This window comes from Natrix helvetica (assembly GCF_964273705.1).
Source record: "Natrix helvetica genome assembly, chromosome: 6".
Classification (NCBI taxonomy): Eukaryota; Metazoa; Chordata; class Lepidosauria; order Squamata; family Natricidae; genus Natrix; species Natrix helvetica.
In genome coordinates this window covers 86,031,927-86,045,680 of record NC_138553.1, presented here as the reverse complement: position 1 = coordinate 86,045,680, position 13,754 = coordinate 86,031,927, and the positions used below count along the sequence as shown (strand labels likewise).

The 13,754-nt window shown below is 42.2% G+C and overlaps 1 protein-coding gene across 7 annotated transcripts in view; it reads right to left on the bottom strand.

The window, feature by feature from the left end:
* Positions 1-13,754, bottom strand: part of PCLO (piccolo presynaptic cytomatrix protein) — a 100,679-nt gene that overhangs the window by 63,543 nt on the left and 23,382 nt on the right. For all 7 annotated transcript variants that reach the window (XM_081956894.1, XM_081956896.1, XM_081956897.1 and 4 more), the window contains exons 4-5: positions 6,757-7,935; positions 285-5,238 (exon numbers count right to left, since the gene is read on the bottom strand). In XM_081956894.1, the coding sequence (XP_081813020.1) occupies positions 285-5,238; positions 6,757-7,935 (6,133 nt within the window). The remainder of the gene's footprint in view (positions 1-284; positions 5,239-6,756; positions 7,936-13,754) is intronic.

Below are 13,754 nucleotides of genomic sequence, written 5' to 3'. Positions count from 1 at the left end.
ATGCAAATCTTCAACATTTTATTGGGCAGGAGAGGAAGAAAAAAAGAACATTTTCTGAGCATGCGGGTACATGCGGGTACCTCTTTCCAAAAAACAACTGATGAAAATTGGGGGAAAAAAATACACGGGTAAATTCCAACAAAATTTGCCACACTGTTGAACATAAACAAAAGGGGGAAAGGCAAAAAAAAAAAAAAAAAAAAGAGGCAAAAATCATCCTGAAATGAGATGAGCAATGTTGTTACTAAGTTTCCAAGAAAAGTCCAACATCTTGTCATACTGACCTGTAGTAACTCTCCCAGAAGTCAAGTCTACTGCTAGATCGGCTGCCCCAACCTGGTACTCAAAGGCGTTCTTGCTTTTATACGGATAGAGCCCAGCCTCAGACAAATTGGTGTCTGACATGGAGGGCTTCATGCCCCCAGTCCCCCTGTAAGTGTAGGACCCAGAGCGGTCATACTGGTAGTGGTCATCCCTGTAGCCGAAACGATCTTCCGGGAGGGTAGTTACTGGGGCTTGAGCGGTGCAGCTCCTCCCAAATGGCAATTTGTAAATCATATCGCAACAAACAGCCCTTTTCCCTGCAGTCAAATCTACAGGTTTTTCATCGTCTTCTATTACAGTTGTAAAAAATCCTGAAGTCATTTCATCAACGGTCACCATTGTTCTGTAGGGTTTTGTAGTGCTCAGGTCAACTACCCCACTGTCCACAGCTTTGTGAGCAGGAGAAGCAGTGATGCAGTCAGTTACCCCAAGCGGAGGTGCAGTTGCAGCCTTTGTGGCGGCCCAGGCGAGTGCCGATGCTGGCGTACCCAGGGAGAGATTGATGGGAGCATCTTCTCTGCCTGAAAAGTGGGCCTGGCTTCCCATTATTCCAGGACCGGGCTCAAAAGGCTTTCCTGTTGTTAACTGAAGTGGAGTTGTCATTCCATGCCCAAGGTCTATGAGGCTTTCTATACTTGCACTGTAACTTAGAGCGGATGCACAGGTCACCATTGGAACGGCATCAGCCACTGAAGCTAAAGAGAGGCTGACCATGGACACAGTGCTGAGATTTATGATCCCTGGCTGAACTGTGCTTACCCACTGCCCAGAAGTGTCACCTGCCATTGTCTGTCTTCTTGCATCTGTGGGAGTGGCAGATAGGTCCATACAGCTACCTGCTCTATCAATACTAGTCTTAGTCAAGGTACGGAGATCCATAATGTCACCAAAGACATGGGATCTTCCGTTTTCTCTGTATTTAGTTCTCTCTACCACAGGTACTATGTCTGGGGGCATCGTTATGGAAACACTATCTAAACTGGCATTTTTTACCAAAGACACGGTAGTCCTGGCAATCCCCGATGTTATTAGTTCTGTGGTAGATTTAGGCACCATGCCAAAAATTGGCTGTCCAGTAGTACTGGTAGGGATAGATGCAACAGCATTCAAAGCATCCGGGATACTCTTGCTTTGATCTGTTGTACTTTGCATTTGCAGCGAACTTACAGACGGCATGAATAATGTCTGCACAGCCTCTGGAGCTTGTTCCTTAAAGGGTGAAGCCGCAGGCCAACTGCTGATGGCTTGGCTGGTAATGGATTCAGTTGGAGTCCCAGGCTCAGAGGGCAACGTGATAACAACATAGGTTTCCTGGGAGGGTTTGGATAATCTCGGGGAGGATTTATTAGAATGTGGAGATGACGGGGAGGTAGGAGAGATCAATTTGCATTCAGCAGGGGAAACCAAGTTCAGAGTCATGGAGCTGGTAAAAGGCAGACTTGCTGGCTTGGACTGTGTTTCTGTTGGTTTATAAACAGACACTGGTAGCTGAGGAATGGCTGGTTTAGGAGCAATAGGAGGCTTTACTATTTCCGAAGGTCTGTGCGCAAATACAAGCCCTGCTGGAATTAAAGCTGGCTTAGGGGGGACGGGAGGTGGGGCTGGTGTGCATATTTTTGTGACAGGAGACACACTAGTTTTTATAGCAGAGGTCTCTCCTACTTTGACAGTACTAATGGATGGTATCATGGTGGGAACTGTGGTCATTGCAGTTTTAACCAGTGGCTTCTTTTTAGGATAAATGGCTGGCTTTGGTAGAATGGGCGGGGGAGGTGGGGGTGGGGGGGGAGGAGGGGGGGGAGGAGGGCCATACGGTTGGGAGGGATGAACAAGAGATCTTTCAAAAAATGAGTATGTTTGGGAACTAGCAACGGAAACTGGAGAAGTTTCGGGTGCAGTGATAACAGGAGAAACAGTACATAATGGAACTATGCAGATAAATTCTTGGTCAGACACAGCATCTATTCCTGCCACGTTAATGGAAATCCTTGAATATTCATCTTCAGAAAGTCTCTTTAGTTCATGAAACTTTGCCAAGTCTCTTCCAGCTTTGCCATCTTCTGCCAAGGCAGCAGGGACAACACTTGTGGGTTTTGTTTCCACAGAGGTGGATACAAAGGAGTCGGTTTCAGGAAAGGTACCTGACCCCTGACTGGCATCAGTCAGGTCTTGGGCTATGAGTGCCTTCTCGGGGGATAATGCAAGAGGTTCGTAGTCCTCAATTTGGGAGACTGCAATAGCCTGTGCCATTGAAACAACCCTGTCTGAATCTGATCGTCCATTAAGAGCATCTACTGAATCTCTACAAGTGGTAGCAATGCTGTCTGATCCAGCTACAGGCGAAGGGGTGCCAGTGGTGTAAACAGAAGATGTAGATGAGGTGAGAGAACATGCATCCGATGGGAAAACAGGGGTGGCACTTTCTAAGGCCTCAGAGTCCGTCAACACGGACGTTTCCTGAGAAATGATTTCTTCCACCTCACGGGCATAATCAGCAAAATAGTTATCCTCTGTTTCTTCAACTGTAAAGTGCTGGGTAATTTTAACATCTGGAATGGGCAGCACCACAGGGCTCGCTGACGTTGTGTCTGAAACTGCTGAAGAAGTGCCCGAAACTAGGGAGTTACTATCTCCTGCTTCTCCAGACAGGCTCCTCTTTGTGAGGGAAATTGATTCAGGGGATGGCTGAGTAGGGCTGGAGCCCGGGGTCAGCTGTATTCCCTGCCGCTTCATCAGTTCTTCATAAACCACATCTGCATCTAGCAGCTGCTTTTCATCACTCGAAGATGGTGCCACACTGTCCAGGACAATGATTTCATGACTTTCTGGCATGATGTAAGAACTCGAGACAATGTCTTCTTGAGGCATAATTGAATGCAAAAGCTCTATCCTATAATAGGTGTCTTGTATATCAATGGGTTTGTGCATAGATTCTTCATAGATGTGCTCTGGGGGGTGGTTTTGCTCTTCCTCTTGGCTAAATTCCTCACACTCTTCCTGCTTTGAAATGAGGTTGGACTCCCCATTGTACGCACCCTCTACTAATGATTCATAGATATAGTCTTCTATGAGCATGCCGCCATACAGAGGCTCCTTCTCGAAGACCTCTTCTCTTTCGCTTTCATCTGAAAGAGGCTTGGCCACCTGAGACGCCTGCAGCATTTCTTCATATACCTCCTCTGCGCTTTTCAGGATCTTCTGATTGTTCCCTGGCTTGGCCATTCCGAGGGGCTGCTCGTCTGTAGGAGAGTAGAGCGAGACGGCCGTTGGCAGCTTATAAACCTTCTGCACTTCTATTATTTTTTCCGGGCTGATTTCAAAAGCTTCAGGGTCAGATTCAATACTCGGCGAATACTCAGAGCAAGAAGACCGATGCAGTTCCTCCATTTCTGCTGCCTGACGCAGCTCTTCGGTTGGGGAAGCGTCCTCGATGGGAGAAAGGTTACTGGGTGGTGTCTTTGGTCGCTCTCTCCTTCTCTGGGCTCTGAGCTCGTCTTTGTCTTTCTTAGACTTCTTGCTAGAGCTCTTTCTTTGCTGCTGTTCTAGTTCCCGCTGTTTCTCCTGCTCCTTCAGCAACTCCTCCTCCTCCCTGAGTTCCTCTTCCTCGGAAGAATCTTCAATCGTCGGGAGAAGAGGCCCGTGTGCCCGATGCCTGGCTTTACGCTGCTGCTTGGTTTCTCCCCCCATTTTCTTGTGACTGGGACTGCTGTCACTGTCTTCATCGAAGGAAGAAATGGAGGTAGGAGAGGTACCTGGGGTGAAGCTGGAGGCATGCAGACTAGAAGATCCTTCTCCCCGTGATCTGTCCTCTGGTGAATCTGTAAGGCTCTCCATTTCTAATTCTGGCTCTTCATCGAAGTATAAACATCTCTTGGGTGTTTCTGATCCTTCAGAAAATTTGTTTGTAATTGTACTGTTAAGTTCTATCGTTTTGAAGCGGCGAAGGCCTCCTCCTCCTCCGGTGGCACTAATTTCTTCACTCTCTTGACTTTTCGTCTCTCTATATTTTGGTTCTGGACTCTCATCAAAAGCCTCGTCATCGTCGTCATCATGCCAGGAATGGCGCCTTCCGGGATCCTCTTCATAGCCTGCGCTACTTTTACGTGACACCCTCTTATGTTTTCCACCTATTCCCTTTTTGATCTTAACTTCTTCCTTCTTCTGAGTTTCATTTGCACTGATTTCTTTTAACTGTTTTCTGATGTATTCTTCATCTTCGGAACCGGAAGCATCTTCATCAGCGCTCATTTCCATGATCTGCTTCCGAATGAAATCCTCGTCATCTGGACTGTCTTCTGCTTTGCCTTCGTCGTCACTGCTTGAGGAGCCGGCGCTGGTCAGCCTTCTTCTTCTTCTTCGAGGCACAGGGGAGTTTTCACTCTCGCTGCTGTCTTCCACAGAGTCATAGCGCGGCCTCCTGGTTGATGCACTCTCTGCCACCCCTGCCGTCTGCTTGGGCCCTTTCTGAGGGGGCAAAGTTTCTTTATTGCCTTGCTCTGCGCCTCCTTCGTCTTGAATGCTCAGTTTTCTCAAACCTCCTTCCTCAGAACCGAATGGCTCTGAGGTGACAGGCAAGAGGGCTGTTTCACGAGAGACCTTAGCCTGTTCAGCTGAAAGGCCTTTGCTCCTCCCAGACTTCTCCTCCACGAGGCTTGTGACCTGAGCTTCCAGAATGGACAAGACCGTGCTTTCTAGCTTAGCCAGGTCGGAGGGGCTAGCCGGGCTGCCCCCTTGTGACAGAGACTCTTTCTCAAAAGACTCCTTCAACACATCCTTCTCGTCTGCCTGAATCAGGCTTGGAATTTCACCAAGGGAACTCGAGATTCCATCCGAGGAATACCCTGTATCACTCAAGCCTTGAGGGCTTTTGGGCTGCTGAGAACTTAATATGTCTGATTTGTCATCTTCTTTTTCCTAAAACATACACAAACATACATATTAAGATTTAAGTTTTCAAGATAACGAAATAATAAATTCACTAACCAGTATAACTGTAATTCTGAAAACCCTGAGAAAGCATTTTGAGTGATAAAATTTGGTTAAGCTACAACTTTTAATTTTGCATTTAAGCAATATAAAATACCACTTAACTTATATTTTCCCCAATTAAATAGAAAATAGCTTGTTCTCAATATCATTCAGGAATATTTTAAAGTGTGGCGCTATATTTAACGGGACCAACATCTTATTTAGATTCAACAGGTAGTATAAGAATACTTTGGTGCACATTCAGTTAATAAAAATACTTAAGTTGCATAACATTACAAACATCTCTAATAAAAATGACATGTTTCAGGGAAGACAAACTGTATATAGAAGAGTCAAGGTCAAAACTATTTCAGTCTTTAAATTTGCTATGGGTTTAGTTTAATTTAGTTTGTTATTTTCTAAAAAGTTGTTATGAAGATAAAATCTGTTGTATGTAACAATCCAATTTAACACTTAATATGTCACTGACTTATTCCAGGGTGCCTGTTGGTTCCTGAGGCTGATGGTTCTCAGATCCTTCAAGCCTCTAACTCATAACAATTTAGTATTCTACATTTCAGAATAGCTGACTTTAAAAAGGGGAGAGCAGTAAGGATTCCATGAATGAAAATCCTTCCCACAAAAATATGGCCTCAAAAACAAGACAATCACAGGCCAAATACAGGGGACACTACGGAGAAAATAAAGTAGGAGATGAAACACAGCACAGAGTTCTCTGATCAGCTGTGAAACAAAAAGGATAGATATTACAAAGGGGAGGAAAAGCATATAACATATGCATAATATTAGAGAATAGTTCAAATCTGTAGGTAAGGCTCAGAATTGGCTGAAGCTTGCAATATACACCAAAATTAACAACGGAAAAGGTTGTGTGGAACAAGAGGAAGGTCAGTAAGCAATTGGTCTGCGAGTTGGAGACATTGGCTATAGGGAAAAAATTACAGGGAGAAGCAGAACTATTTAATTATTATGTTTCATCTGCTTTTTTTTTTACAAAATAGAAATAGTGCCATTGGCAGAAATTTACTGTGCAAGGTGCAATTGAAATTGAGGTCAACATACGTGAGAAATTGCTAGAAGAGTGCATAGCTGTTTTGAATTACCAATAGAAGAAAATATTTATAATTTAGGGTTGAACTGTGCGTCCTTAGTGCTCTCTAAGCTTGGTTGTTTCCTTGCAGACATTTTGTTACTCAGTTAGGTAACAGCATCAGTGCTGCAGGAGAGGAGAGCTTGCTCTCTGATTACATACAGGAACTAACCATATCTAACTCTACTTAGTTTTTTCAAGACTAGCCAAGGTTCACTAAGTGCTGCCACCCGCTGTAAATTACTTCCTTCAATCAAGCGTAGCTCCCATGAATATCTCCAAATAATTTTTCTGGCATGACATAGAAATAGATTTTGTCAATTCTTAACACGAGAGGAATGTCAAGCACTTACTGTTTTTTCTCTCACCGTCTCCACAGGATAAGATTTTGGTAATGACACAGGTAGATCTTTGGGTAGTTTATCAGCTTTTGAAATAGTTTCTGATATCATGGGATGTTCTTCCTCCTGTTTTGTTTCTACATGCATTTCAGCTTCTGGCTTTTCTTCAAACAATTGCTCTCGTTCTGGTACATGTCCGATTTTGGGGAGGTGGTCTGAGGCTTCTGACGGTGGCCTTTGGCCACTACTTGTCTTGAAAGACTTTGGTTCCACCCTGGGCAATTTCACTTCTTTTAGTTCCTTAAATTTCACAGAATCTTTTAAAAGCTGATCGGCAGATGCCGTTTTCATTATTTTTGCTGGAATTTGTTTTGAATCTTCTTTCTGAATTTGATCAGAGGATAGTATCTTGGCCAATTTTGCCTGCTGGAATTTTGGTTCAACTTTCACAATTTCGCCATCTGAGGCTACTTTTGTCATTTTGTCTCGGTAAATCTTTGGATCTGGCCTTTGAACGTCTTGTGGGATTTTATCAGCTGAGGGTATTTTTTCCAAGGTCCCCGGATCCACCTGACTCTGATCAGCAGATGGCAATTTGACTTGAGTGGCTGGCTCTTCCTTCTGAGGTTCCTCCCTGGCCAGTTTTACCGGTTGATATTTTGAGTCTTCGGACAGAGGTATTTTTGCATGTTCCATGTTTATCTTATCATGTGAAAGCTTATCAATTGTAGCCAGCTTTGACTCATTTTTAAGAATTTGATCAGCAGATGATGATTTCCCCAATTTTTCCTTTTCTGCTTTTGAATCTTCTTTTGAAATTCCTTGAATGATTTTATCAACAGATGTTGTTTTTGCTAATTTTCCTGGTGAAAGCTTTGAAATATCAATTTTAAAGATTTCTTCTTGGATCCTACCAGTAAATGTCTTTGTTAAAAGTGTGTCCTTCTTTACCTTCGGATCCTCTTTCTGAATTTCTGAACCAACCTTTGGTTTTTCAGACCGCAGGGCAGGTTTTGCTGAAATCTGTTGTTGTTGGTGCAACTCAGCAGATTTGGACTGACTCTGAAGGACAGGATTTGATGGTCTGACTGGGGATTTTGGAAACATAGGAGGTGTGATTTTTTCTATATCCCCAAGTTGTCCTGATAGTGCCCTTAGAGTTTGGCAGTTTAGGCATAGCCATTCTTGGACCTGGAATTCAATGAATGGCATTACATTACCAAAAATGTATCTTACTAAAATAGTAACATTGATACTTGTAACTCTAAACAGCATCCTGACTTTAAAAACAAGGTAACTTACTTGACACTGAAACCATACTCTTTTCAACTATGCATGTTACCTCAATACTGACTGCTTTCACACCTGCTCTTAGCAAGATGGACTATTGTGTTCCTCGTTTTTTTTCTCCTAGAATGGTACCATTGCTTATGCAGTGGTGACGGTGGCCCTTGCATATTTCATATTCTAGAGTTAAGATTAGAGCATAGAATTCAGCACAAGGATTGGGCCCAGGGTAGAGTCCCTTGGTGGAAAGCTTTTGCATTTAGGTAAAGGTTCCCCTCGCACATATGCGCTAGTTGTTCCCAACTCTAGGGGCGGTGCTTATCTCCGTTATAAAGCCGAAGAGCCAGCGCTGTCCAAAGACATCTCCGAGTTCATGTGGCCGGCATGTTACTTTCCCACCAAAGGTAGCCCCTATTTTTCTACTTGCATTTTTTACGTACTTTCGAATTGCTAGGTTGGCAGAAGCTGGGACAAGGAACGGAAGCTCACTCTGTTACGTGATGCTAGGGATTCGAACTGCTGAATTGCCAACCTTTCTGATTGACAAGCTCAGCATCTTAGCCACTGAGCCACCATGTCCCTTTTTGCATTTAGGAGAGAACCACAATTAAGATTTCTTTTCCAATACAGAAGCTTGCCAGGATAATGACGGTGCATTCTTCTAGAAGCTGCCTTAGAATAAATCAAGAGGCATTTGCTCAAATGTCTCAAAATGTCTCCCTTTCCCCCCCCTCCCTCCAAAAATCAACAACAAACTATGGAAATTCACCTACTTCTGTTTCTATGCGTTCAGGAGCAGCTCATGTTGCTTTAATGCGTTCCATGTTTTCCTGTCATGAATAATATTTCTGATTCAAGACTTTCCCTTAAGTTCCTGGTTTTTATTCGTACTCAGAAAAGAGTGGTTTGATTTCCCAGTAATAGAAATAAATTCTCCAAGAAGGCCAAAGAGACAAAAAGCGTCCCCCAGACTCCCATGTTTCATGAATTTGCCTATGTGAAAGTTTTTGCAATTGGACTACAGAAAATTAACATGACTGAATTCAAGATGGGACTTTAGTAAGCCTAACCACACTACTATTTTGAGTAGCGTGTAAGAAGCACATGCTGCTTAATAAATATATAATTTTAGCAATTCAGTTACACACATATATGCATTCTGTATAATCAGTTACATTTCATAAACAAGAGTAATGTCTATATAATTACTAAAATTATATTAATTCAGAGAATAACCCAAAATTGATAATTAGAGGGAATCACCTATGGGAAACAACCTGGAATGTCTTTCCCAAATAACCAAGTTCAAAACCATAAGGATCTACTGTTTCATTTTATAAGCATATCAAACCTGAGATATGAGAAAAACATACAAAAGGTAAAATAAGTCCATTGTTATTGGATTAAAAGAGAATCCAGTTGAACTCAGCTACTGATGAACCGCATAAGCAATTGGGACATGTTGCTATGAAAGTGATCGGCCATTGCTTTCTTCCAAAGGTTTTTTTCCCCTCACTTCAAACCCAGTTAAAATGTTGTGTGAATTGCATGAGGTATTTGGATAGCGTATAAATGATTTTGGTCTAGTGGTAAAGGCATCAGGCTAGAATCCAGGAGAGTGAATTCTCATTCCGCCCTAGGCACAAAGCCAGATGGGTGACTTTGGGCCAGTCACTCACTCTCAGCCCTAGGAACGAAGCAAGGGTGAACCCGTTCCAAAATCTCACCAAAAAAAGGCAAAGATCTTAATTTGCCCCGTAGTCCTAGCTGACTCAAAGGTAAACCCCCCACCAAAGAGAGAGAGAGGGACAGAGAGAGAGAGAGAGAGAGAGAGAGAGAGAGAGAGAGAGAGAGAGAGAGAGAGAGAGAGAGAGAAGAGAGAGCGAGAAAGGGGAGGTTTAGTCTTAAATACATTTCTCTTCTACAATTTCTCCCTACCCCATCCTCCTACATTTTTTTAAAGCAAGAAACCCAACACACACTAGGACTTTGGATAACAATACCAGATTTCTCTGTAATGGGTGGTAGGTTGCTGTATTCTACCCCGAGTGGGTAACAATGAAGGATTCCCAACATAGCACCATAACTTTGTTTTACTGCTCTGCTTTTTTGCAACAGCTACGTAATAGCAATGGGACTCCTATCCAGCATGCATTGGCAGGATAATCTTTAAGCTTGGGAAGGCTGGAAGAATGGGGAAGAGGCACGAGGGCTCCTTCAGAAGGGAAGTTCCTTCCTTCCGCTTCTCTACTATAAACACCAGATCCTTGTAAGGATCTAACTGATAAGATGGTTCCTGTTTTCCAGCAGGAGGGAGGCAGCAGATCCTTCTAGTTGCAGGGACATTTTAATGCCAAAATCCAGAAAAATTGAGGTCAGACTTTGGGAACTACAACAAAACAGATGCTGAGGGTTTTATTTGTAAGGCAAGAGACCTTGCAAAAGGGTAAGTTTAAAGACATTTAAATTTTTAAAGAGCAATATTTTATATGTAATGTATAAACATTTCCATGGCACAAATTTAACAAAATCTTTACTTTAAAATGCAAGTACATACTACCAAGTAGACTGGATTTAGAAAGAAATGGAAGGTATCTGTTATTTATATTGCCTCAACAATCTGTGAAAGATCTGATCCAAGCTTAGGAACTGGCTGTTAGCTGATATTTTATTTTGTGTTATATTTCACTTACTGTTTAGTTGTATGTCATTTACTAAGTTACCAACCCAGCTTTTTCTTAGTTTTTGCTCTATCTTTTATAACTTAGATGATTTTGTTTGCTTTAGTTTTCACTTGCATTTATTCTTATTTTCCCATTGTATTTTAGATTATGCATTTTATACAGTTAACTTTTGTAAATATGACATTATTTTTAATTATTATATATAAATTTAATTATTATATATAAATTTTACAGTGTTAAAATTTTAGTTTATATTATATATAAACAGCCTTACAGTGTTTTAACTTTGGTTAGTCTATTATAGCTTTGCTAGTCTATTTATTATTTGATTTGATTTACACAGCTGCCCTTTCTGTCGTCTCCCCCTCCCCCCCCACAAATGATGCTGGGCGGGGCTTACCACCTTAGGAACAAATGCCTGTAAGCATCCCAGGATCATGAATGCGAGATGAGTGGATATGTAAACTGAACGAATGAATAGGCAAACAGATATAAATATGGATGATACAAAAATAGAACAGGAAGTAAAATACACAGCATCTGCAGAATCATAAAAAGCCCTGGACATAGTGAACAAACAGACTTTGTTCCACACTTGGGGTCCCAGGCTCAGGCATCGAGAACATAAAGAGGATGCATCGGGACCGGGAAGGCCTAAAGGCCACTGCTGCTCAATCTCATTCGGGTCGAGGCAAATCCTGTCCTTCCTCATCCTTCCCCCTCTCCCCCCCCCCCCAACAGGGATCAGGCCCTGAGAGAGGATCTCCATGGCACGGATTAGATATCTGAGGGCCAACTGAGCATCGCAGGGATTTGGGCATGGAGGCTGCCCATAGCAGCCCGGAGGGAGAGTCACTCTCAGAGAAGTCCCACCAGGGCTGGGGTGCGGGAGGGTCATTTAACCCTCTGGGGCAACCGTCTTGTTTTTGGAATCTGCATAAGGAAACTCCAAATGACCCAGTTAAGCGCATGGAACAACCGGGGGCATGCTTCTTTATCACCTCCAGGGTTAATATTTGGATAAAAATAATGTATGTTATTTTGTTTTTTTATTACTTTGTCTTTTGTCTTTCCCATGCAATCTGCCACAAACAGACAGTGATTTGGCTCTGGTCTGTACAGTGGCCTGCACAATATGCCTCACAGCTCCTGTTAGGACATTAGATGCCGGCTGTGTGAATGTTTAAGGAAGGCTTCTTCTTCTTCTTCTTCTTCTTCTTCTTCTTCTTCTTCTTCTTCTTCTTCTTCTTCTTCTTCTTCTTCTTCTTCTTCTTCTTCTTCTTCTTCTTCTTCATCGTCTTCGTCTTCTTCTGTTGGTGTGGAATTGAAGCCTAAATGCATAATCACCTACAAAAACACCCAGATTATTTTCAGCTGAATATATAGGTGAGATATTTAAATGGAACAGAGAGACGAAAAGCGCTAAAAATAGAATGTCTCCAGAGACCTGTCAAGTTTCATGCCATGGATCTGATTTAATAAAGCGATTTTCTTTGAATACTAAGTGGGGCTAAAGTGCAGCAATACAGAACTATTTTTTTAAAAATAATTACAAAATAAGCTTACACTTTTTCCATCTTATCAACCTTTTTCCTGCAACGATGATAACTGTGCATAAACAGGCTATCCCATGGCTTATGGGGGACACAGGAGGCTATATAGGGCTTGTTATAGTCCACACAACGATCACAACATAAATTGGGGGAGTTGCTCCCTGCTTTGGCGGGCATGACATTTTCTCTTCTGGGGGGGGGGGTTATCATACTTTCAAACAAATCAATTCAATGCCTCAAAATATTCATAACCTTTTTTCACACAATATTTTTTTAAACACAACTAATGAGCAACGTCAGTCGATTGTCACTTGCTTTGAAATCCACTCACTGCTGCAAATGGCAAGACCCTAATTTAACTTGTCATAAGTAACAGATAATTGTGGCTAGTCTAGCAAACCTAGACCTGAAAAGTCCAAAAGACATAAAGACCTAATAAATTACTCTGGTTAATCAACGAATCCAAGTTCAGTTCAGTTCAGAATGTATTTATTTATTTATTTGTTTATTTTGGTACAACAAAACAACTGACACCCACATAGATGTTTACTCAAGCCCAGGCTTGATAGTTAACTCCTCCACAAAACGCTTAACTATTGTATTGCAATAACTGTGAGCATTGCTAGAGCTCCCAGGTGCGAGGAATCCCACAGAAACCTTATGGGGACGCTTTGGGATCGTTTCAAAGTCACAGAAGCCAGGCTGGCAGGAGAAAGGGCCCAAGCTAATCACACAAAAACACACTCTCTGTGCATCAATCCACACAAGCAGCATCTAGGAGATGTTTTCTGTAATGGTGTGGTGATAAAAGATCAGATCAAGCTTAATTCTTGGTCACTTCAGGGAAAATACAGGAAGCGGTTTGGTGTTATTGTTTTTTCCAGAATATTTTTTGACTTCTCAGTTCAGTCTACAATCCTCGGATTTCCCATTCCATTAACAATCAGCTCTGACCAGTTTCACATCTGACTTTAGACAAATTTGTCCAAACTGCACCATCTGTGAGAAGTGCTTTTTCATCCAAGTGATATGTCAACAGATGTTTTTGGCTTCCTAGTCTGATCAAAAGTCTGGGCATTGCCATGTGGTCACCTATCCATATCCTAAGCAGGTCCAATCCTGCTTTGGTTTTTCAATATCAGCAAGGTGCAAGAATACTCCACAGTACAACGCAGAGGAAGTAGAATATTGGTTTTTTTTAAATAGACTTTAGAAGGCTCCCTATCACGTTTGCCTAATAAATTCTGGATCTGGTTTCAGCATGCAGTTCTGTTTTTATTTGCTAGAATGCTGCCCTGTGATAATGCTTTTACAAGATAGCCTACAACTTCATTGAGGTCTAGAACAAAACAGAGGGTTTTTACCCCTAGTTAGGCTAAATAATTCTGTTAGATATTCTAATTTAGTTGACACTATCCAAGTTAATCTTCATTTTAGGTGAAGTCTCAATCTCTGCGACAAATTCACTCTTCATTCATTACAAAGG